Source organism: Bubalus kerabau, chromosome 6, assembly GCF_029407905.1.
Source record: "Bubalus kerabau isolate K-KA32 ecotype Philippines breed swamp buffalo chromosome 6, PCC_UOA_SB_1v2, whole genome shotgun sequence".
NCBI classification, from domain to species: Eukaryota; Metazoa; Chordata; class Mammalia; order Artiodactyla; family Bovidae; genus Bubalus; species Bubalus kerabau.
Genome location: NC_073629.1, coordinates 9,798,990 through 9,823,296, shown reverse-complemented (window position 1 = coordinate 9,823,296; position 24,307 = coordinate 9,798,990). Strand labels below are relative to the sequence as shown.

The 24,307-nt window shown below is 42.0% G+C and overlaps 1 protein-coding gene across 1 annotated transcript; it reads right to left on the bottom strand.

Annotated features, from left to right (window-relative positions):
* Nucleotides 1-3,064: 3,064 nt before the first annotated feature.
* SLAMF6 (SLAM family member 6) lies at nucleotides 3,065-23,813 on the bottom strand. The gene is made up of 8 exons (XM_055586727.1): nucleotides 23,705-23,813; nucleotides 11,525-11,848; nucleotides 8,577-8,840; nucleotides 8,032-8,097; nucleotides 7,249-7,287; nucleotides 6,018-6,097; nucleotides 3,923-3,997; nucleotides 3,065-3,473 (listed from the first exon to the last, which is right to left on the bottom strand). Exons 1-8 carry the CDS (start codon nucleotides 23,811-23,813, stop codon nucleotides 3,426-3,428), a joined length of 1,005 nt encoding a protein of 334 aa, XP_055442702.1. The 3' UTR covers nucleotides 3,065-3,425.
* Nucleotides 23,814-24,307: the final 494 nt, after the last annotated feature.

Here is a 24,307-nt window from a genome sequence, read left to right as displayed (position 1 = left end):
CATGGGAACTAGATGGGGAAACAGTGGAAACAGTGTCAGACTTTATTTTTCTGGGCTCCAAAATCACTGCAGATGGTGACTGCAGCCATGAAATTAAAAGACAATTACTCCTTGGAAGGAAAGTTATGACCAACCTAGATAGCATATTCAAAAGCAAAGACATTACTCTGCCAACAAAGGTCCGTCTAATCAAGGCTATGGTTTTTCCTGTGGTCATGTATGAATGTGAGAGTTGGACTGTGAAGAAAGCTGAGCGCTGAAGAATTGATGCTTTTGAACTGTGGTGTTGAGAAGGCTCTTGAGAGTCCCTCGGACTGCAAGGAGATCCAACCAGTCCATTCTGAAGGAGATCAACCCTGGGATTGCTTTGGAGGGAATGATGCTGAAGCTGAAACTCCAGTACTTTGGCCACCTCATGCGAAGAGTTGACTCATTGGAAAAGACTCTGATGCTGGGAGGGATTGGGGGCAGGGGGAGGAGGGGACGACAGAGGATGAGATGGCTGGATGGCATCACTGACTTGATGGATGCGAGTCTGAGTGAACTCTGGGAATTTGTGATGTACAGGGAGGCCTGGCATGCTGCGATTCATGGGGTCGCAAAGAGTTGGACACGACTGAGCGACTGAACTGAACTGAACTGAACATAGATCATTCTTTCCTCTAATAAGAGAGATAAAAGAAGATCTAAAAGGCTAAATAGAGATAGTGGAGGAAGAATGATGCTAGTTGAGGGTGGGATGGGCCAGACTGTCTAAAGCCATGTATATTCAACTTTTATCCTGAGTGCATTATGAAGTCTTGAAATATTTTAAGCAGCCAAGTGAAGGATCTGATTTATGTTAAAAACAATGCTTTGGCTATGTCATGGAGAATGGATTGGAGGGAGCCAAGAGCAAATATTGGGGAGAATTGCTCTGAGTTTATTGTAGCATTCAGGTTGAGAAGATAATGGTTGTACATCGGATGGTGGTTGCAGATTTGGAGAAAAGTGGAGAGGTCTACTAATTGGAGGTCGAGTCCAAAGGGCCTGGTTATAGAGAAGCTGAGTTCAGTTCAGTTTAGTCACTCAGTTGTCTTTGACTCTTTGTGACACACACCATGGACTGAAGCCAGTGATAACTTAAGTCCTTCATTTGTATAATAGGGCTGATCCACTGCTAGCCTCCTTTTTCAGTGTAGGAGACCGAAGCTGGAAAAGGTTAGGTAACATGTTCCAGGAGATACATCTAGTAATGATGTATTATGATATGACCATGGGGTCAGCTCCAGAGAAAATACACATAACCAGCACACTGTATTCCCTCCCAGTGAGTTACAGTCCTGCTGCTTTCTAAAAGGAGAGAACTGGTTGTCTTCTGAATTATAACCTCTCTGCCAACCATGAGTCCATTTGCTTAGTTACCTAAGAGAAAGTCAATAACCAGACTCTTTTTTTTTTAACCCTTTCCCCCGTAACCATAAGTTCATTCTTTAAGTCTGTGAATCTGTTTCTGCTTTGTAAATAAGTTCATTTGTATCATTTGTTAAAAAGAGCTGCATATCACTTAGTATAATAATCTCCAGGTCCACCCATGTTGCTGCAAATGGCATTATTTCATTCTTTTTGATGGCTGAGTAATATTCCATTGTATAAGTGCACCACATCTTCATTATCTATTCTTCTATTGGTGTACACTTAGGTTGCTTCCATGTCTTGGCTATTTTAAATCATGCTGCAATGAATGTTGGAGTGCATATATTCTTTTGAACCACTTTTTTCTTCAGATATATGCCCAATAGTGGAATTGCTGAATCTCATGGTAGCTCTATTTTTAGTTTTTAAAGGAAACTCCTTACTGTTCTCCATTGTGGCTGTATGAATTTACATTCCCACCAACAGTGTAGGAGGGTTCCCTTTTCTCCACATCCTCTCCAGTATTTATTGTTTGCAGATTTCTTTGGCTACTCAGGGTCTTTTGTGTCTTAATACAAATTTTAAGATTTTTTGTTCTAGTTCTGTGAAAAATGCTATTGGTAATTTGACAGAGATTTCATTGAATCTATAGATTGCCTTGGGTAATATAGTCATTTTGACAATGTTGACTCATCCAATCCAAGAACACGATATATGTTTCCATCTGCTTGTGTGGTCTTTGATTTCTTTCATCAGTGTATTATAGTTTTTGAAGTACAGGTTTTTGTTTCCTTAGGTAGGTTTATTCCTAAGTATTTTATTCTTTTTGATGCTGTGGTAGATGGGATTATTTCTTGAATTTATCTTTCTGATCTTTTGTTGTTGGTGTATAGAAATGTAACAGATTTCTCTGCATTAATTTTGTATCTTGCAACTTTACCAAATTCCTTGATGAGCTCTAGTAGTTTTCTGGTCTCATCTTTAGAATATTCTATGTGTAGTATCGTGTCATCTGCAAACAGTGATGATTTTACTTCTTTTCCAATTTGGGTTTCTTTTCTTTTCTTCTCTGATTGCCATGGCTAGTACTTCTAAAACTATTTTGAATAAAAGTGGTGAGAGTGGACATCCTTGTCTTGTTCCTGATCTTAGAAGAAAAGCTTTCAGCTTAACTGTTGATCATGATGTTAGTTGCAGGTTTGTCTCATGCTAAGTCACTTCAGTCATGTCCAGCTCTGTGCGACCCCATGGACAGCAGCCCACCAGGCTCCTCTGTCCACAGGATTCTTTAGGCAAGAATACTGGAGTGGGTTACCATTTCCTTCTCCAAGGTTTGTCATATATAGCCTTTATTATGTTAAGGTAGTTTCCCTCTATGACCACTTTGTGGAGAGGGTTTTTTTTCAGTTTTATTTATTTATTTTTAAAGAAATTTATTTATTATAATTGGAGGCTAGTTATCTTACAATATTGTAGTGGTTTTTGCCATACATTAGCATGAATCATCCATGGGCGTACATGTGTTTCCCATACCAAACCCCCCCTCCCACCACCCTCCCTAAGAGTTTTTTAAAAAATCTTAAATGGGTGTTGAATTTTGCCAAAATCTTATTCTGCATCTATTGAGATGATCATATAATTTTTATCCTTCAATTTGTTGATGTAGTGTATCACACTGACTGATGTGCAGATATTGAAAATCCTTGCATCCCTGGGATAAATCCCACTTGATCATGGTATATGATCCTTTCAATGTATTGTTCAATTCAGACTGCTAGTATCTTGTTGAGAATTTTTGCAGGTGTATTATATGATGTATATTTTGGCCTGGAGCAGATTAGAAAATGTTATTTGGGTCACATTCTGGAAATGATGTTATTCCTTAAATGTTTGATGAGGGTAAGCAGATTCAAGTCTGATAATCCTAGATATTCAAATTGTGTTGTCAGGCAGAAACCAAGCTCTGTTCTTTCTCATGGGATCAGGATCAGATATGTAATTCTGAGATTTCTTTGAAGTCTTTCAGAAACTTACACGACGTTGTGATGGGCAGCTGTCTTGGTATAAATGGGCTTTCTCTAATAGGAAAAAGAGAAAAATAAAGAAGGTCAATAGAAACCAGAGTGTCAGGCCATTTCTCGTGGTTATAGAGGTGTCTGGAAATCACTATGGGCAGATAGGGATATTCACAGCCTAAGGTAAGATTAAATTAAAAGAAAAATAAGTAGCTTACATCACTTGCTGTACAGCAGATATTGGCATAACATTGTAAATCAACTATACTTCAAAAAAATAAACAAACAGATCTATATTTTTAAAAAGTAAGTTAAAAACTCAGCTAAGTGTGGTGATCTTAATATTAATACAAGATAACTTCCTGGACGTGTTTTAGGTGTGTCCTGAGACTTTCTGTAGCCTGTATTTCTGGCATCTGTAAAATGGTCCCTTTGCTATTACTATATTTGTGAAATCTTAGGTGTGAGAAGAGAGATAAGAGTGTAAGAACAGCTGGCAATTATGGGCTTACCTCCTGGGGATGATTAACTTCAGAGTAAATTGTGGTGGAGTCATAGGTTTTCACAGGTTTTGGGATTTTTGTTTCCTGCAGAACACAATCATATTGACTTGGCTTACATAAAGAGATATGTACTCATGCATACATATATTCACATAAAGAGATATAAACGCATGCAAACAGATATATTCTTGGGAAAGGCAGTGTGACGAAAGAGGGATGATGTCAAAATTCTTCAGGAGGAGGGCTATGGAGTGTTTAGCAAGAGGAACTGGAAATCAAGCACCACTAGCTCTCAAATTTGTGAAGGATCAGTCACCTTTCCTGAGCCCCAAACTGAAGCACAATGCTCCAGCAAACCAGTGGGCTCATGAGCCAGAGAAAGACAGAAGGGTGACCTTGTTGGCAGGTGGTGTGAGGGAAAGAAAGCATTCTTGTCCTGCATCCAACTCTACTCTCTTTCCTCCATTTTTAAGAACTAACCTACAGGGACTTCCTTTGTGGTCCACCAGTTAAGAATCTGCCTGCCAGGGCAGGGGACATGACTTTGATCTCTGGTCTGGGAGGATCCCACATGCCATGGGGAAACCAAGCTCATGCGCCACAACTACTGAAGTCTGTGCACCCTAGAGCTCATGCTCTGTCACAAGAGGAGCTACTGCAAAATGAGAAGCCCACACACTGCACCTAGAGAGAGTGACCCCTGCTCACTGCAACTGGAGAAACTGAGCAGCAACGAATACCTAGGGCAGTCAAACAAAACAAAACAACAAAACACCTAACCTACACTACCAGATGGTCATTGTATTACATCTTGGTCTCAGATCTTTACTACCTATAACTGGAGGTATTGCCTGCTCCATTTTGCCCCTGTGTTTCTAATAGCCTGGTCATCATGTCATTGGGGTCTCCTTGAGCATGGAGAACTGTTGGACTAGGAATACCTCATCTTAAGAATGGCTCTGCTTGGAATAAAAAGCCTGATGATAACAGAAGTCCCCTGTGCTCATAGTTTTTGGCATTTTAAATGAATTAGGGTGTATCTAGGGTGTTATCAAAACCTCTGAAACTCTCCAAAGTACCATGTTTTGCTAAAGAAAAAGTTAGCAAATTTGTTGGAGATTAGATTCTTGGTTTGTTGTGAGTGATTCATCTTGTCATCAAGAGAAAACTGGAAAGGCAATTGAAATAACTAAGGTGAGAGCATCTTTTCTTGTTTGCTATCTTTAAAGAGCCTACTTTGATATTTGGCAAAACTAATACAATTATGTAAAGTTTAAAAATAAAATAAAATTGAAAAAAAAAAGAGCCTACTTTGCAAGCATCTGTAAAGGGCTTTGTGAGGGGAGATTTGCTGTGGAATCCAGGATTTCTAGCTACACCACTGCTTCCATTATTGAAGAATGCTGGCTCTCTTGACTTATTTTTCATTAGATGTGGAACTGGTCTCCCAGGATGTGTAGTGTTATTTAGAAATGCACCATTTGCAGGTGCTTTATTTTGGGGCTGATGAGGAATTACTGATGCATGGCGGGGAGTTCCTGATGCCTGACCAAGGCCATCCTGTTATGTCGCTAGAGGGGAGGGGACGATTGAGGGCTGCTCATGCCTTTAGTGTCTTTCACAGTTGAGGGATTGCCAATTCTTGTCACTCTTTCTCTCTTAAGAGGCTCTTCTGAGCCCTGCTATTTCCCCTAAAAAAGGAAGAGAAGTCCCCTGATACAGAATTGTGTCCTTTGGGAACTCTCAAACTTAACTGAACTTTATCCATCCAGCAGATATTTACTGGGCTTCATGCTAAGACACAGGGGAAGAGAGAGGAAGACATAATTTTCACTTCCAGGCAGCTTGTAAGTAAGCTGAAGGGACATGACTTACTGATGCATTACATAGTTAGATTAAGCAATGTAAAGCAGGGTATGAGTAAACATTCCACCGGCATGAGAGCAAAAGGGTGTAGAAGGTCCCAGACATAACTCTTGTCACTGTCTTCACTTCACCTCAGTGGTGGGCATCGTTTGGATTTAGTCAGATGATTGTGACAAGTTCATGAATAATGACTGTAAAAATAATGACCATGATGGAGTATAAAGCTGAAAGTACTCACCTTGTTTGAATGGGTGACCTGAGCATACACAGTATTCCCTGAAGAGAAGGAAGCGTACTCTAAGTTACTCACAGTCTCTGCTGTTAACACAAGAAGACACAGTCAATGGCTGAAGAACTCTGGTCTGCTCTCCCGGGACCTTGTCAACCCCATGTCACTGTCTGGCCCCAAAACGGTAGTTGTTTGAAACATTGCCCTTGCTTAGGGTACATTCATGTTCCCAGTCTTGGGAGTTCAGGGTTGAACCAGAACTTTTTCAGCCATTTGATCTATTTCTGACCTCATCTCCTGGGGGAATGTGGTCTTGAGCTACCCTAAAGCCTCAGAGTCTCTCTGGATTCACATGAAGGGAAGCTTCTGGGACAAAACAGCACTGTCTCCATGGGAGCTAGAGAATCTCACTGGTGAGCATAATGGAGCCAGATTGTCTCACATATATAATACTATTCAACTTTTCAGAGCTCCTTAGAGTGGGTTTGATTATATTAGAGATGAGAAATTTGAGGCTCAGAAAGTTTTATTGCCTTGGTGCAAATTTACACAGGAAATGATCAAACAAGAATTTGAATGCATGCTGCCTGCAATGCAGGAGACCCTGGCTTGATTCCTGGGTTGGGAAGATTCTTGGGCTTCCCTTGTGGCTCAGCTGGTAAAGAACCCGCCTGCAATGCGGGAGACCTGGGTTCGATCCCTGGGTTGGGAAGATCCTCTGGAGAAGGGAATGGCTACCTACTCCAGTATTCTGGCCTGGAGAATTCCATGTACTGTACAGTCCATGGGGTCACAAAGAGTCAGACATGACTGAACAACTTTCACTTCAAACTCAATACCCAAACCCTGGCTGAATAGAGTGATGGGTCAGGCAGTCATCTTTGGGCATTTGATGCTCTAGTCCTATCTTTACACTGTGCCTGCTGTTGATAATGGACAGACCATGAGCCCTTTCACTGGCACTTAGCTCTCCATTGACAGGATGGGGGAATGGCCCTAATCCCATCCCAAGAAATTGCCTGAGTGACCAGTTTGCATTCTTGTAAGGGACCCTGTAGGTCCCACAGGGGATAGACTTGCACAATTCCAGGTCTTCTTCCCTTGCACCATCTGGTCCATCTGAATAATGACATTCTGACCTCCTCCTCTCTCATTATCTAGCCCTCTGATCACCCCCCTTCATTTTCCATCTGGCTCTTGCCATCTGTAGTGACTGGGAACTAAGAGTCTGGAAGCTCACCATGACACTGGGTTTGCTGAGTAGACAATTGAAAGAAACCTGAAAAATAAAATCAGGGAAACTGAAATATGTGACTGTAGTGAGAGAAGCCTTCCATCCTCTACCCCTGTAGGTGTGTCTCTGGAGTAACAGCCCCCAACCCTCTGGCACCAGGGATGGTTGGTGGAGGGGGTGGTTTTGGGATGGTTCAAACACATTAGATTTATTGTGCACTTTATTTCTATATTGTGGCAATCTCAAGATATTCTGCCTTGACTTTAGGGTTAGAGTTCTCATTCCTATGAGAATCTAATGCCACCCCTGATCTACAGGAGGTGGGGCTTAGGTGATGTGAGTGATGGCGAGTGGCTGTAAATACACATGGAGCTTCATTTGCTTGCTCACTGTTCACCTTCTGCTATGTGAACTCGTTCCTAAGAAGCCCCATACTGGTACCAGTCTAGGGCCTGGGTGTCAGGGACCCCTTCTCTAGAGGATGTGGTGGGAAAGGGACCCAGAAAGGAGGGCAGGCAGGCTCCGAGGCTGGGTCCTGCATTTTCTAGTAGGACAGTCTCCTTAGGAGATTAGCACATGTGTATTCACAGCCCAAGTGTGGTCCCCGTGGACTGACTGAGCCGGGTTTGCATCCTCCCCCCCTTTATCTGTCTTCTGCAAGACAGAGTCTTGTATCAGCCCCAGACTCTAAGTCTCTGAAGCCTGAGAGAAGTAACAATAAGAAGAAAGGAAAACCTGCTACTTTTTTCCTCTGAACAAATATTAATATGAATGCAATGAAGAATATACATGTCAAAACAACCACAGTGATAATCCATCTGATATCCAGGTATTCATTTTTCCCATTAATAACACCTGCAAAGAAAAAAAAAAAAAAAAAAAGACGTTGCACTTGAGACACATCGAGTGAGGCCCAGAGTGGTATTTTAGAGCCTCTATTGCATCTCTTCTAGACCATCTTTGGGGGTTGGGTGGGTTCATCTATACCCAGAGGTTCTGGGGGTCTGGGCAGGATTTCTTCAAATGGGAGTCTCATTTAGGCAGACAGGGCAGGGTGGAGCCTGGTAGAGACAGAGAGAAGAAGCAATCTTGCCTTCCTAAAGACTTTGCTCCTGGGCTCTGGGAGGCTTAGAGAAATGGTTGGTGGAGGGGGAGGGAAAAGGAGAACATTCTAGAGGAGTAAGAGACACAGAGCTCCAGGGGGTGTCTGTCCTCTCCCAGCATCACTCAGCTGTCTCCCATTGGGCCTCTGTTTAAGGAATCATAAAGGGCATGAGTGACACCCCACACCCCACAACACTCAAGGCCCTCAGAGAGACCTGAGACAGACTTACCTTCACAGACACTCTTGTCAGAGACAGAAGAGGATAAATAGCTGACAAGATTCTCAGCTATGCAGGTGTAGGTCTCTTCACTGAGGCTCTTGGGGTCCCAGGATATAGAGATATTTGCTTCATTATGATATGGATTTCCTGCGACCTGCCACCTGAATGAGACGTTATCATTTGGATTCTCCACAGAGCAGATCAGCTGGATCTCACAGGTATTATTTTCAGACCATTTGATGTGATGGGCAACTTGTAAGTTGCTCAGTCGTCCTGTGTGCAGAGAAGAGTCCTGGATGAAGGACAAATGGCTTGGCTCAGCCCTCTGTGAAAAATCTCTATCAGCCCCATGTTTCCATGTATCCCACCTGACACTGCTGTATACTCTGTAAATAACTCTGTGTGTGCTGCCTAATTGATGGAATTGAGGCCTCTGGTGACCAAATGATGAGGGATGTCAGTATGAGACAGAGAAGGCAGTGGAAGAGAGGGAAGGGAAAGACTGGAATTTTTGCCAGCTAGTCAGGGGATTTTGAGCTGATCACTTTAATTTTTGGAGCTCCAGTTTATTCCTGGGGTCCTTCTTGTATAAACATAATTTGGAGACTATGCAGCCCAGCCTTAGACAGTTCAGAAACCAGAAGAGCAGGTGCGTGAGCTCTATTTCCTCCATTATCAGAATTTTCCTAGCTGGGATGGAAGATAAAAGCTTAACTTACTTGGAGAACCAAATTTCCCACAACTTTGTTGGGATACTGGTTCTCATTGGATCTGGTGCTGCCTCAAATGATAACAAAGAGATCTTGATGCGGAGTGTCAGCAAGTCAGAAAGGGGTGTATTGAGAACTAAAGAATCAGGGAAGGAAGGAGTGAAGAAATAGAGCAAGCAAGCAATTCATGGGAAGGAAGAAGTGCAATAGATTTGGGCATTTGAGAATACACATGATGCAGGTACTTCTGACAGCGGAGACCAGAAAATATTACCTAAAACTGTGTCAGCAGCTGTGAATCAGTGTGAATATGGGAGCAGTACAGGAAAACCTTCTGACCTAGACTTGGCCCAAGGGTTGAAATAAAGATGACCCAGTAAAAAATGGAATGACTCCAACTATCTCATTAGAGGAGATTAGGCAAAGCATTAAGTTTAGCTAACTGAGTAGGGGTTGTGGAACATACCTTGTTCGAAAGGAATTTTCATGTCATGGCAAGAGTGGATTTGGAGTTAGGAAGACCTAGGTTAGAATCACGGCTTTGTCATTTACTGGCTACATGACCATGGACAAATTTTAGTCTCTACTTGCCCCAATTTCTTCATCTGTAAAACTGGGCAATAACACCTACTTCTTGGATAATTATGAGGATTAAATTAGATAGCATATAGCACAGCAATGGCAAATGTTTGGCTTGAATATTTACCTTCTTCAACCAATGTCCATTGCTGACCTCAAAAACCTATATTAATATCTTACTCCACTTGATGAATATATAATTACACACTTGACATTTCCACCTGAGTATAACATATATCCCCAAGTCAACATGTCCAAAAATATCCTCCAGTTGTTCTCCGCCTGCCAAAAGTAGAAGCCAAAGTCCTTGTGAAGGCTCCCCAGAGCCTTAGATGATGTGACTCCCTATTTCCTTACTGACCTCATTTCCTCTTACTCTCTCTTACTCTGCTCATTGATGTTTGAGCCTGCCAGACACAGGGAGGGCCTGTGCTGGAGAGCTCTTCCCTCAGATATCTGCATGGCTCACTCTTTCACCTCCAACTGGCCTTGTCTCTAATGTCATCTTCTCAATGAGGCCTATTATGACTCCTCCATTTAAAACAGACTGTTGCTTTCTGGCATTTCTGGTGGTCCTTATGTTGTTCTAATCTCTTTTTCCATGAGTTTCTCTCATGGCTTACTTACTGTGTTCTTTGTTCATATATAACGTGTATTTTTATTATTGCCTCCATATCCTCTACCCAGAATGTCAGCACCATGATGAGGTCAGGGATCTTTGTTTTGTTCACTGATGTATCTCAAGGGACTAAGACAGAGTCTCGAACATCATTCATGGTTAACAAATACTGTTGACTCAGTAAATAAACTTAACATGACTCACATTTTTCTTAACACTGAATCTTAGGCTGCTGCTGCTGCTGCTAAGTCATCCCAGTCGTGTCTGACTCCGCGCAACCCTATAGACAGCAGCCCAACACGCTCTGCCATCCCTGGGGTTCTCCAGGCAAGAGCAGTGGAGTGGGCTGTCATTTCCTTCTCCGAATCTTAGGCTGCTGCTGCTAAGTCACTTCAGTCATGTCCGACTCTGTGTGACCCCATAGATGGCAGCCCACCAGGCTCCCCCATCCCTGGGATTCTCCAGGCAAGAACACTGGAGTGGGCTGTCATTTCCTTCTCCAATGAATCTTAGGCAGTTACTCCCAATTAATTGATATTGACCCATAAGATCAAATCTTTGCTATCCCTAGCATAGTACACACAGATTAATTGGTCAATGTTTTAAAAAGCCGATAGTTTTTATCTTAAAATTCCTTTGCACAATTGTAAAAACAAACATGTTGGTGTACCTTATGTCTGTTTTTGTGTGTGTGCTTTAGAAGGAGAGGCACTCCAAAATGCCCTGGGAATGTATTGGCATTCAGTCTCAAGAGTGCGGTTGTTGCAGAAGTTGTACTTGGTCTTCTAAATAGTCACAGAAGAAACTTGTCTCAACAAGTATAATGGAGCCTGGTACAGGGTCAAGGAGTCATAAGCTTTAGGTTCTAATCTCAGCTCTGTCACTAACTGCTGTGCAATGTCATTGAATTGTTTTGTTTCTGGACCTCAGTCTAGCTCCAAATGTCATACTTTTTACCACGAGTCTATAGTGCATATTTGCAGTCACATAGAATTGAAATATGTACTATTTTTTAGTCCATACAAAATTAAGCCCAAGTTTTGACTCACTGAAGATCTGCAGGTTATAATCGGTGTACAGAGAGGAGGTTGATGTGGTTATCTGGGCACGGTAATGTCCCACGTCTGCCATTGTCAGATTGTTGAGCTGCAAGGAGTAGGACTCAGTGACATTCAGTTGATCTTTCCGTTTTGGATCAGTCACCTGTATTTTTGCTTCTTTTGGCCATATGAAGATGACAGAGCTTCCCTCGTGAAGCCAGGTGATGAACGTGATATTCTCTTTCACAGGAAACTTTGAGGGAAGAGTTACAGACTCCCTCAGGACCCCGTTCACAACCAGTGGGGTTGAGCTGGCTTCTGAAAATGAGTTCCCTGTGAACACAGAAAGGAAACTGTTGTGACTCTCCCTTCCCTACCTCCCACACCCTTTCTCCTCATGCTGCCAGTCTGTTAGAGCTCACTGATACTGAAGTCCAAAGATAAGATGAAGAGGAAAAGGATTGGGAGGAGTGCTGAAGTAGACAATCACAGAGGCTCCGCCAACAAAATGCCTGGCACCCATGGTTGATGAGTAGTTGGTCCCAGCCAGTCTACCTGTGACCAGCTGGATGCCATACTAGCTGGTCACACCTGGGTCATAGCCATACTATCTGACCCCAGCCTCTGAGTTATCTGGGCATGAGATGGAGAGGGACAACTGCATCCAATCCCTGGCACAGATTTCAAAAACTGCAACTCTTTACTGATGAAATATAATTAAAGCTTGACATTTAGTAAATACCTGCTGTGTTCAATGTAGTAGGCTTGTGAGATTTAAAGGACTAATAATAGGAATTTACAGTTCTTATACATTATTTCATCTGATGCTGACAACAAACTTTGACAAGTAGGATGAATATTATCATATCCATTTACAGACAAGGATCTGAGGCACAGAGTAGTTAACTAATTTTCCTAGAGTTGCCCAGCTAAAGAATAACAGAGTTGGGATTCAGATCCAACTCCTTTGACTCTAACTATTTTGTGCTCCTTGCATGATACCAGAAGATATCTTTTCTGCTCCCAAAAGATAACTGTCTAGGAGTTGAGAAGATAAAAACTGGTAAGTATAAAATTAATATATATAACTTCAAAGTAACATGTAATGGCTACACTCTCATGAGCCTATCTCAGAGCCATTAATGTTTGAGCAAAAAAGGTGAAATGGTTACAATCATTTTTAAAGAAGATTCTTCCTTAACATCCTTTGCCAAATTCCTAGCATTTATCATACCATTTTGTAGCCTTCTGTTCTCTTAACTTAATCATCTTATTTAATAGTTATCTTAATTATCTTTATATCTGAGCACAAAGCCTGACACAAAGTAGGATCTGGAAATGTTTGAGTGAATCAGTGAATAAGTAACCATTACCACTAGGATTCAGCAATATGTGAACTGAGAACTTCCAGATGTTCAAGCTGGATTTAGAAAAGGCAGAGGAACCAGAAATCAAATTGCCAACATCCGCTGGATCACAGAGAAAGCAAGAGAATGCCAGAAAAAAACATCTACTTCTGCTTCATTGACTACACTAAAGCCTTTGACTGTGCGGATCACAACAAACTGTGGAAAATTCTTAAAGAGATGGGAATATCAGACCACCTTATCTGTCTCCTGAGAAAGCTATATGCAAGACAAGAAGCAACAGTTAAAACTGGGCATATAACAACAGACTGGTTCAAAATTGGGGAAGAAATATGTCAAGCCTATATATTGTCCCCCTGATTACTTAACTTATATGCAGAGTACATCATGTGAAATGCCAGGGTGGAGGAATTACAACCTGGGATCAAGATAGCCTAGAAAAATATCAGCAGCCTCAGATATGGAGATGATACCACTCTAATGGTAGAAAGTGAAGAGGAACTAAAGAGCCTCTTGATGAGATTGAAAGAGGAGAGTGAAAAAGCTGGCTTGAAGCTCAGCATTAAAAAAAAGAGCTAAGATCATGGCATCTGCTTCCATCAATTCACGGCAAATAGATGGGGAAAAAGTGGAAGCAGTGACATATTTTATTTTCTTGGACTCCAAAATTACTGCAGAGAGTGACTGCAGCCATGACGTTGAAAGATGCTTGCTCCTTGGAAGAAAAGCTATGACAAACCTAGACAGCATATTAAAAAGCAGAAACATCACTTTGCCGACAAAGGTCCTTATAGTCAGAGCTATGGTTTTTCCAGTAGTCATGTACGATGTGAGAATTGGACCATAAAGCAGGTTGAGTGCTGAAAAATTAATATTTTTGAATTATAGTGCTGGAGAAGACTCCTGAGAGCCCCTTGGACAGGCAAGGAGATCAAACCAGTCAATCCTAAAGGGAGTCAACCCTGAATATCCATTGGAAGAACTGATGCTGAAGCTGAAGCTCCAATACTTTGGCCACCTGATGCGAAGAGCCAACTCATTGGGAAAGTCTCTGATGCTGGAAAGATTGATAGCAGGCAGAGATGGGGGCAACAGAGGATGAGATGGTTGGATGGCATCATCAACACACTGAATATGAGTTTAAGAAAGCTCTGGGAAATGGTGAAGAACAAGGAAGCCTGGCATGCTGCAGTCCGTGAGGTCGCAGAGTTGGATGCGATTTAGAGACTGAACAATAACAACTATTATCACAACCTCAACTTTCTTAAGACCCCTTAGTTCTCAGGAGAGAATCTGAGTAGGGGAGGAAATATCTCTTTGGATTTTTGTGCTCAACTCCTGGGTGAGCTCGCACTTCCTCTCTCTCAAATTGTCGTATGCATGCCTGTCACATGAAAACTACTTCACCCCTTACTACATTTTTCCATCAGCATTGTAACATGCTGTTGTTTGTCATTTGGCCCTTCTTCCCTCTTGGAATAACACGCATGAATATCACAAGCAAAATCTTGAGTGAAAAAAGAAAATTCAGATACAAATAGAATACAGTGGCATGCTTCCATTTATTTAAAGTTTTAAAACAAGCAAAATAAATCTATTCTTTTAAAAGTTGGGATAGGGTTACCTTTGCAGTGGAGGGAGAGCAAGTAGGAGGGAGCATAGTGGGGGCTTTCTGGGCTGCTGGTTATGTGCCGTTTCTTAACCTATGTCTGGATACACAGATTTGTTCATTTTATGATGATTCATTGAGCTGACACTTAGGATTTGCAGTTTTCTCTATTTCAGTAAAAGAGGTTAAACAACAAAAAGCAAAACAATATAATTGCAATGGCCTATGCGGGACAAGAGCTTCCCTGGTGGCTCAGATGGTAAAGAGTCTGCCTGCAGTGTGGGAGACCTGGGTTCGATCCCTGGGTCAAGAAGATCCCTTGGAGAAGGAAATGTCAACCCACTCCAGGACTCTTGCCTGGAAAATCCCATGGACAGAGGAGCCTGGCAGGCTACAATCCATGGGGCCACAAAGAGTCAGACACGACTGAGCGATATCACTTTCTATGAGGGACAAAATGATCTGATTCTTTTTCTCTCTGGCCTAATTTCCTATAACTTTCCACCTTCTTCCCTTCCTACCTCACATTATGCTGGCCTGGTTCTTCCTTGAAAGGCCAGGGTTGTACACTTGTAATTGCCTCTGTCTGGAATGCCCTTCGCCCAGGTATCCGCATGGCTCACTCTTTTTGTCTCCATAAGGTCTTTAACTTAAACTTGCCGTCTCAAGGAGGTCTTCTATGACTACACTTTCCTCACCACCAGTCCTTACTGCTGTACACTCACTGCCTTTGAATTTGTTTTTCTCTGTAATATTGTCTACCGCACTTTGTAATTCGCATATTTGTTTTACTGTTCTTTCCCCCTTCCACTAGAATATAAGCTCCATGAAAGCAAGAAATTTGTCTGTCTTGTTCAGTGTGGTGGACGCTCTTGAACAGTGCTTGGCACATAGTAGGCCCTGGTGGTTCAGTGGAAAAGGATCTGCCTGCAGTGCAAGAGATGCAGGAGATGTGGGTTCAGTCCCTGGGTTGGGAAGATTCCCTAGAGGAAGGCATGGCAATCCATTCCAGTATTCTTGCCTGAAAAATCCCACAGACAGATGAACCTGGCAGTCTGCAGTCCATGGGATTGCAGAGTCGAACATGACTGAGTATGAGCATGAATATTGTTAAGTGAATGAGTACATCTCCACTCCTTATCTTGGAGTTTCTGTGCCAAGGATGTTTAGGTCCAGTTCCTCTTTGTAAGGAATCTTGGCATATCCTGTGGCCCAAGGACTCTTCAGGAACTGTTATTCTTTGTCTAGTACAGACTTTTAAGCTTCCTTTGTTTTTACAGGTTGAAATCCTTCATTTATTTAGCAATCATTTTACTATTTGCTCAGCTCTATGCCAATTCAGTGAATAAAAGCCTTAGAAATCATGGCATTCAGAGCATATTTATTAGATTCCTTTTATATACCAGTTTCTGGGCTGATGACTGTGAATACAAATATGAATAAGACACTGTTTGTCCTCTGGGCTCACCTTGTGGTAGGAAGCCTGACAGGTAAACGTGTAGCTGTGGTGTGGCGAGTTAGGCATAGACCTAGGATAGAGTTTGCTTCCATATAGCCCTCACATCACTAATTTCACCCTGCACACTCACCATCAAGTGTTTCTTTCTCTTAGCCATAATTACGAGGTTGCTTTCCTCTATTTTGCATACTCTTGACTGTAGGGATTATGCTTATTATCTCTGTAACCCTAGCTTTTAGCACAATTTTGAGCCCAATAAATGTCGAGTTGATAAGAGGTATATGCTCTCAGTTCAGTTCAGTCACTCAGTCGTGTCCAACTCTTTGCGACCCCATGAATCGCAGCACGCCAGGCCTTCCTGTCCATCACCAACTTCCGGAGTTCACCCAAACTCATGTGCATCGAGTCAGTGATGCCATCCAGCCATCTCATCTTCTGTCGTCCCCTTCTCCTCCTGCCCCCAATCCTTCCCAGCATCAGGGTCTTTTCCAATGAGTCAACTCTTCACATGAGGTGGCCAAAGTATTGGAGTTTCAGCCTCAGCATCAGTCCTTTCAAAGAACACCCAGGACTGGTCTCCTTTAGGATGGACTGGTTGGATCTCCTTGCAGTCCAAGGGACTCTCAAGAGTCTTCTCCAACACCACAATTCAAAAGCATCAATTCTTTGGTGCTCAGCTTTCTTCACAGTCCAACTTTCACATCCATACATGACCACTGGAAAAACCATAGCCTTGACTAGACGGACCTTTGTTGGTAAAGTAATGTCTCTGCTTTTTAATATGCTGTCTAGGTTGGTCATAACTTTCCTTCCAAGGAGTAAATATCTTTTAATTTCATGGCTGCAATCACCATCTGCAGTGATTTTGGAGCCCCCAAAAATAGTCTGACACTGTTTCCACTGGTTCCCCATCTATTTCCCAAGAAGTGATGGGACCAGATGCCATGATCTTTGTATTCTGAATGTTGAGCTTTAAGCCAACTTTTTCACTCTCCACTTTCACTTTCATCAAGAGGCTCTTTAGTTCCTCTTCACTTTCTGCCATAAGGGTGGTGTCATCTGCATATCTGAGGTTATTGATATTTCTCCTGGCAATCTTTATTCCAGCTTGTGCTTCTTCCAGTCCAGCGTTTCTCATGATGTACTTACTCTGCATGGCAGTGCAAACAGTGAAAATGGTGGGGCAGGAAGGGTTGGAGGTTGTCAGGAAACACATCACAGAGAAGATACCATTGTAGTATGGCTTTGAATAAAAACAAGAGATCCTTCATTGCTTGATTATTTCAAGAATGCCCTGCTCTTTCTTTGCTCTGTTGTTCCCTTTGACTGAAACACCTTGCCCACATTTTCCCCTCAGGTGAGCTCCTATTTATCCTTCAAGGGTAAGTTCAAATTGCTTATATTTGTGGGGTTTTGCATCAATCCAGGAGAGTTGAAAGGAGTTTGTAGTGGGAGAAGAGGAAAAGGTATAGAAAGAGGAGAAGGGGTTGGTAGGAGTTGTTTTCTGCAGGTCTAAGAATAAGATTTAAACCTCTGTGCTTAAGGAAGGTGAAGGTCAGAAACTGCTTTTGAAAAAGCTCAGAATTACTTTTGAAAAAGTTCAAAAGCTACTCTGAAAGACTTTGGACTGAAGGAGAGCTGTTTTGGGGTTCAGATGATGCAGTATGGCCCAGAGAGCACAAGAAGGTCTTTTTCTCTACTCTACCTGGAATCAGCACTGATGCTTTGGGAATGTCCTAGATCTGTATCCTTGGCATGAATATTGATGTTCTCTGCAGAACATTGAGGTCTCCCCTAAGTGGTTCAGCTGGTAGCAGATTTGGTTAGGCCTGGAACCAGAACAGACTAAGAATTGGGAAGATGTTTCATGACTGCAACAGAAGGCTGCTTTAGCTATCCATGGGAAGTTCTCTTATTAGTCACTGGGGGCCACTTGGAGCATGGGGTTGGTGCTGAGGTCTTGCTCCTCCTCTGGTGTGGATGTTGAGTCAGCAGAAATTTGCAGTATGTTTGTTTACAGGTTTCACTCACTCTGGGAACATGAGTAGTGTCTTCATCAGCTTATTATGCCCTCAGAATCTGGCCCAGGGAACCTGGAATACTGCATAGGTTGAGACTGGAATGTGAAGTGACTTGAATGATTATCTGAATGATTTTTTTTTAATGTAGTAAGAAAAATGGAGTATTTTTGAGAAATGAGAAGGAATAAAGAAAGCAGGTAAGACTGAGTTGATTCTGGAAAAATGGCAGAGAAACTTTGGGTTATCTAACCTAGGGGACTGGTTCAGGCCTATCTAAAGGAAAAAGAAATATAGTGGGCTGTTTTAGCTCAGCATGAAACAAGTTCAGAAGGAGGTTAGAAAATACACAAATAGCCAATAAGCACACGAAAAGATGCTCAGTATCATTAATTGTGAGGGAAATGCAAATCAAAAACCTCTATGAAATGTCTTTATATCTACTAAGACGGTGACTAATAATAATAATAACAATAAAAATAATTGAAAAATAAGTGTTGGTAAGGATGTGGAGAAATTAGAACACATTGCTGGTGGGAATGGAAACTGGTACAGCCACTGTGGAAAAACTGTTTAGTGATCCCTCAAAAAATTAAGTACAGCATTATCATATGATCCAGCAGTTTCATTCCCAGAAGAACTGAAAACAAAAACGTGTACAAAAGTCTTCATAATAGCACTATTTGAAAAAGCCAAAAGCTGGAAACAACACCAATGTCCATCAGGAGGTGTGTGGATGAATAAGTTATGGCACACACACACAGTGGAATATTATTCAGCAATTAAAAGGAATGAAATATCGATACATGATACAATAGGAATAAACCTTGAATACATTTTACTAAGAGAAAGAAGTTAGACATAAAAATTCACAGATCACATGATTTCATTTATATGTAATATCCAGAACAGGTGAACTCATTGAGACAGAAAGCAGATGAATGTTTGAAGGGGGAGAAGGGTTTGAAGGGTTGGGGAGAGAAATGAGAAGGGATTGCTTAATGAGTACAAGGTTTTCTTTCAGGGTGATGAAATGCTCTGGAGCAATAGAAGGGGTTGTTTCCCAATGCTGTGAGTTTACTAAATGTCACTGAATTTGTACACTTTAATATTATTATTTTATGTTTTGTAAATTGCACCTTAATGAAAAAACGGAAGAAAGACAACAGTCTGCTTGTGCATGGAGACACAACTGAGGCTAGATCTAGAGTGAGACTGAAAACTGGGAGGCTTGGAAGCCTGGCAGTCCAGTGGGCAGTGACTGCAGATTCTGAGAGGTGGAAAGACCCAGTTCTTGATGATAATGACAAAATGTAAAACAACTCTCTGCCTGTGGTGAGCAACAATAAACATTGATAGGTGTGGATGGTTGGTAAGAAGTAGATAATGCTGCTCAAGGGAAGGAGAGTCATTGGATTATAGTCTTTGAGCAGAAAAACCTGCAGAGTTTTTGGCTCAAAACCTCAGAATCATTTGGTTGGCCCATGTGTATTGGTTATAACATATATTTCCTACTACTGTTCTCTCTTGCACATCAGAATGCCTGTATCTGCTTCTTGCAAACACACTCAAAGAACTAGTTCTTATTTCTCCATCCTTCCAACCCCATTGTGACTAAAGTCTCATATGTGGTCCATGGAACATCACTGGTGTTCCTTGGGAACTTGTCATAAATGCAGAGACTTAGTCTCCTTTCCAGAATCAGCATTATAATAAGATCCCCTAGTACTTTGTATGCATATTAACGTTTGATAATGTTTCACGTTCACTTTTCACTTTCATGCACTGGAGAAGGAGATGGCAACCGACTCCAGTGTTCTTGCCTGGAGAATCCCAGGGACAGAGTTGGACATGACAGAAGTGACTTAGCAGCTAACATTTGATAAGTTCCCACCTGGAAAGAATTAAATGTAGAAGCAAGTGAGATTCATTTTCTCCAGGGCATGATGACGTTTGATCTCAATTATACCTTGAGCTTCCCTGGTGGCTCAGATGGTAAAGCATCTGCCTGCAATGCAGAAGACCCGGGTTTGATCCCTGGGTTGGGAAGGTCTCCTGGAGAAGGAAATGGCAACCCACTCCAGTATTCTTGACTGGAGAATCCCATGGATGGAGGAGCATGGTAGGCTACAGTCCATGGGGTTGCAAAGAGTTGGACACGACTGAGCGACTTCACTTCACTTCACTTCATATCTACTGGAATTATTTCTTTATCTTTACAGCTAAATTTCCTAAAAGGAGCAAGTTATGGTGTCTGGCCCCTTGAAAGAATGTAGGCTGGCATGAGTCATCTTCCTTCATGCTTGCTTCAAGATTGATTTGTACCAAACTCTTATCACAGTGGTTTTCTTTTAGTTCCTTAATCATTCTAAACTCTTCCCTGCACCAGGACCTTTGCACATGTAATGTCCACTGCTTTGAATGCTTCTTCATTAGACTCCTCCCTTGTTTGACTTCTCTTTAAATATCAGTTGAGATGCTACCTTTCCAGAAAATCCTTTCCACACCGCCTCCATCTAACGAAGGTCCTCTTGTTTTTCTATCCCATGGTCCTGAAACCAAGCAGGACCTTGTGGGGCTCATGGACATAGAAACCTTTCTGTCCTGCTTTTCTTGTTTGTAGGGAATAGACTCCAGCATTCATGACCTTTGAATCTTCCCTGGTGTCTTAGACAGTAAAGCGTCTGCCTACAATGTGGGAGACCTGGGTTCAATCCCTGGGTTGGGAGGATCTCCTGGAGAAGGAAATGGCAACCCACTCCAGTATTCTTGCCTGAAAAATCCCATGGTTGGAGGAATGTGGTTATGCTACAGTCCATGGTGTTGCAAAGACAGACTGAACTTTCACTTTCATGACCTTCCCTGAGTTCCTAAGGGCAGATTATAACAATTGCTAATCTGGAAAGGGAAGGGATGCAGACACAAGGGAGGAGCAGTAAAGACAATGGTGCAGCCTTAGGGGCAGGGCCCTGGTTCTGCCTTAGGGATGCACAACAATATCTTTGAGCTCTTTATACTAATAGAATGAACACTCCCAACATATGGAAGATGCCAGCATTCTTCATTCCAGATTAAAGGAACTAGAGAAGCTCTTCTAGAAGACCACCTCAGGCTAGATTAAAGGAACCACAGAAACTCATCAGATTATCTGAGACCAGATTAAAATAGTACAGGCCCTGCACACACCCTAATCTTATTAGCAATTCTACCCTTGAATGGTTGCTATAAAACTCTTTGCCAAATCCTCCCAAGTTGGAACACATGGTTTTTGAGAGCAGAAGCCTTCTGTGTCTCCCTTTTCCTGGCAAACCAATAAAACTATCCTTTTCTACTTCACCCAAAACTCTGTCTCTGAGACTTGATTCAGCACCAATGCACAGAGGCCGAGTTTTCAGCATCAGTACCCTGCTTATTATCTTCTTAGTATCACAGTTTATAATTACAAATACATTTATGTGAATATATAGCTGTTTGTAAACTATGCAGCATAGTAAAATGGTTATGAATAGACTCTGGAGCCAGTCTCCCTAAATTATAACCTTGTAAATTACTGCTTTCTTCCTGGACCTCAGAACACCTGCACACACATTCAAGTATGTTTCATTTCCTATACCATTCACTTCCCCCACAGCAGTTTGACAGTAAGCAAGTTACTCAAACGTTGTATGACTTCATTCCTCTTCCTTAAAGTGGGGATAGGAATAGTGTATATTTCATAGGGCCCTTATGAGAAATATTAATGGGAATGGGGAGAAAAATGGGAATTTTAACCTGAGGATATTAAGAATATTGAATTCTAGAGATGAGTTCAATTTTGCAAGGAGGTAAAGACACCTCCGTGGCTCCTGGGCCAGGGAGTAGCTCTTGAATGTATAATTTTTTCCTCTTTCTGCTCTTCTACATATTCCCCAAGTTTCCATCTTCCTTACAATTTTCTCCTTAGCTTTATTTATTATTTCTATGCTGTGAGTTCCAAGCCTCCAGCCTCAGCTCTACCTCTAGTCCTGAATTTCCAGCTGCTTTCAAGAAATTTCATGAATATCACACTAACATCTTAAAATTAGTAAGTCCAAAATTGAAATCATCATCTCATCATGGCTGCTCCCTCCTCCCCACTCCCAACTTTGTAAACTTTTTGGCTATTCTGTCTGAAATTTCTCTGCCCCCAATATTTAATCTCTCCTCTCCTTGCTTGATTTATTTCCTCCTTATCATTTATCACTATCCAATATACTTATTTATTTTGTTTCACTTATTTGTTTTGTTTATAGCTTGTTTCCTCTGCTAAAACGTTAACTCCATGAGGGCAGAATTTTTTTCTGCTTCATTCATGGTGTACACTCAGAAACTAGAATAGTGCCAGGCATCCAGTAGGTGCTCAATGATTGTTTATTGGATGACAATGAATTCTCTCCCCACTTCATTCCCATTGCCAGGTAATCGAGCTAATTCTACATCTGTGGTGATTCTTGCTTCTGCCCTCTCTCTTGTGCTGCTACCATTTTGATTCAACTGTCACTGTTCCTCAAAACTATCACAAGAGCTTGCCACCTACTGGCTAATGAAATCTGTGCGAGTTATTTCAAAAGGGGATAATAATAGTACAGACTCCTAGAACTGTCAAAAAGCTTATGAGTATGATGTAAGTATAGCATTTGACCCAGTGCCTGGAACAGTACAAGCCCACAATGAATGTTAACTATTTTTACCTGCTGTCCTGGGCTAGTTCTGGGATAGCTTTCTTGTCTTGTCTCCTGCCCCTTCCTGTACTTTGGCCCCAGTGGACCACTTGTGTTTCCCCAAAACCTGACATGAACCTTCAAGTTTTCCACATAATGGACAGCAGGGAATGAGAAGCATGTAGGATCTGAGAATTCCTGTCTGGCAGATTAAGTATTGCTGGACTAGCTAGTCCCTGATTTGCATCAAAGGAAAGGAAAGCTGGAGAGTAGTTTTTTCACAGTACGCAAAAACCGTGAACACTATTTTGAGTGTTTTAGTTGGGTTCAGAAATTTCAGCTAAACAGAACCATAGATTTTCAATATTTTCAATGAGGCAAGAAAGAACATGTAGCCTACTTGTGATCACAGAGTAAGATAGCAGCTACTCTGGTGAGAAGGCTTCTTTTCTTAACCTTGCTGCTGCTGCTGGGGCTGCTAAATCGCTTCAGTCATGTCCGACTCTGTACGACTCCATAGACAGCAGCCCACCAGGCTCCCCCATCCCTGGGATTCTCCAGGCAAGAACACTGGAGTGGGTTGCCATTTCCTTCTCCAATGCATGAAAGTGAAAACATAAAGTGAAGTCGCTCAGTCGTGTCTGACTCCTAGCGACCCCATGGACTGCAGCCCACCAGGCCCCTCTGTCCATGGGATTTTCCAGGCAAGAGTGCTGGAGTGGGGTGCCATTGCCTTCTCTGTTCTTAAACTTAGCTCTCTTTATATCACAACATGCTGGCTATAACCCCCAGTCGTATCTTAGAAAAGCTCATTTCCCATGCCCCAGCATATAATTCATTTAAATGCAGACACATTTGAAGCTGTTAACTCTAGATGATCTCAGGCTGTAAGCTGTTAAGTTGAGAGGCAATGGCAGTTTATCAGGCACCTCTGTGAGCTCCACCAGATCCCTTAGTAGAGATACAGACAGACACCTAAATGTAGGTGATTTAGATCGAGCAAACTGCACAAAACCAGGAGTCAAACATGACTACATGGGTATACTTCAGCATTTACCTGGGCCACGGCAGAAGACAACTAGTAGGAGAGCCTGGAACAGCCAGATCATGCTCTTAGCGGTGGAGAATGGTGTTGGAGACTTCAAGATAGTCAGCGTTCTTGCCATTCTCTCATAAACTGAAAGTGCTTCTTATCGACACTGCCTGTTTCCTCTTAGAGGCGTGGCAAGACCTTCTTCCCCTGCACTAAAAGTCCCAATTTTATTTTGCAAATTTGTTTACTTTTTTTCTGAGCTAAGTGCAAAAATCATGTGTGATGTGAACTGGAATCTTCACTACTGTTAACTTAAAAAATAGTTACAACCTAAAAGTTGAGAGTTATGTTTTATTTGCCAGAAATTTTTAGGACTTCAGACCTGGGAGACAGCATCTCAAGTAACCCTGAGAGAACTGTTCTGAGGAGGTGGGGGGGGGGAGGGGTTAGGTTATACAGAAGTTTGCAACAAGGGGCAGGTAGTCCAAACATCAAAAGATTATTGTTAATTAAAGAAATGTCTCAAGTTAAGGAATTTAGCGCTTTTCTATGTATGGAAGATGCAAGAGTCTGGGCTTACTGAAATCATTCCGTTCACAGGCATCTCAGCTACCTGGGGCCAGCATC

What these genes read in the sequence shown, in the direction of transcription:
- SLAMF6 (XM_055586727.1), bottom strand. Translation starts at nt 23,813, where the DNA reads ATGGCAAGAACGCTGACTATCTTGAAGTCTCCAACACCATTCTCCACC. An exon ending in CACTGTGGTTGTTTTGACAT is followed by an intron (nt 7,288 to 8,031) that starts GTATATTCTTCA and finishes TTTATTTTTCAG; the next exon opens with GTTTCTTTCAATTGTCTACT. An exon ending in AAGTTAATCATCCCCAGGAG is followed by an intron (nt 3,474 to 3,922) that starts GTAAGCCCATAA and finishes TTTTCCTATTAG; the next exon opens with AGAAAGCCCATTTATACCAA.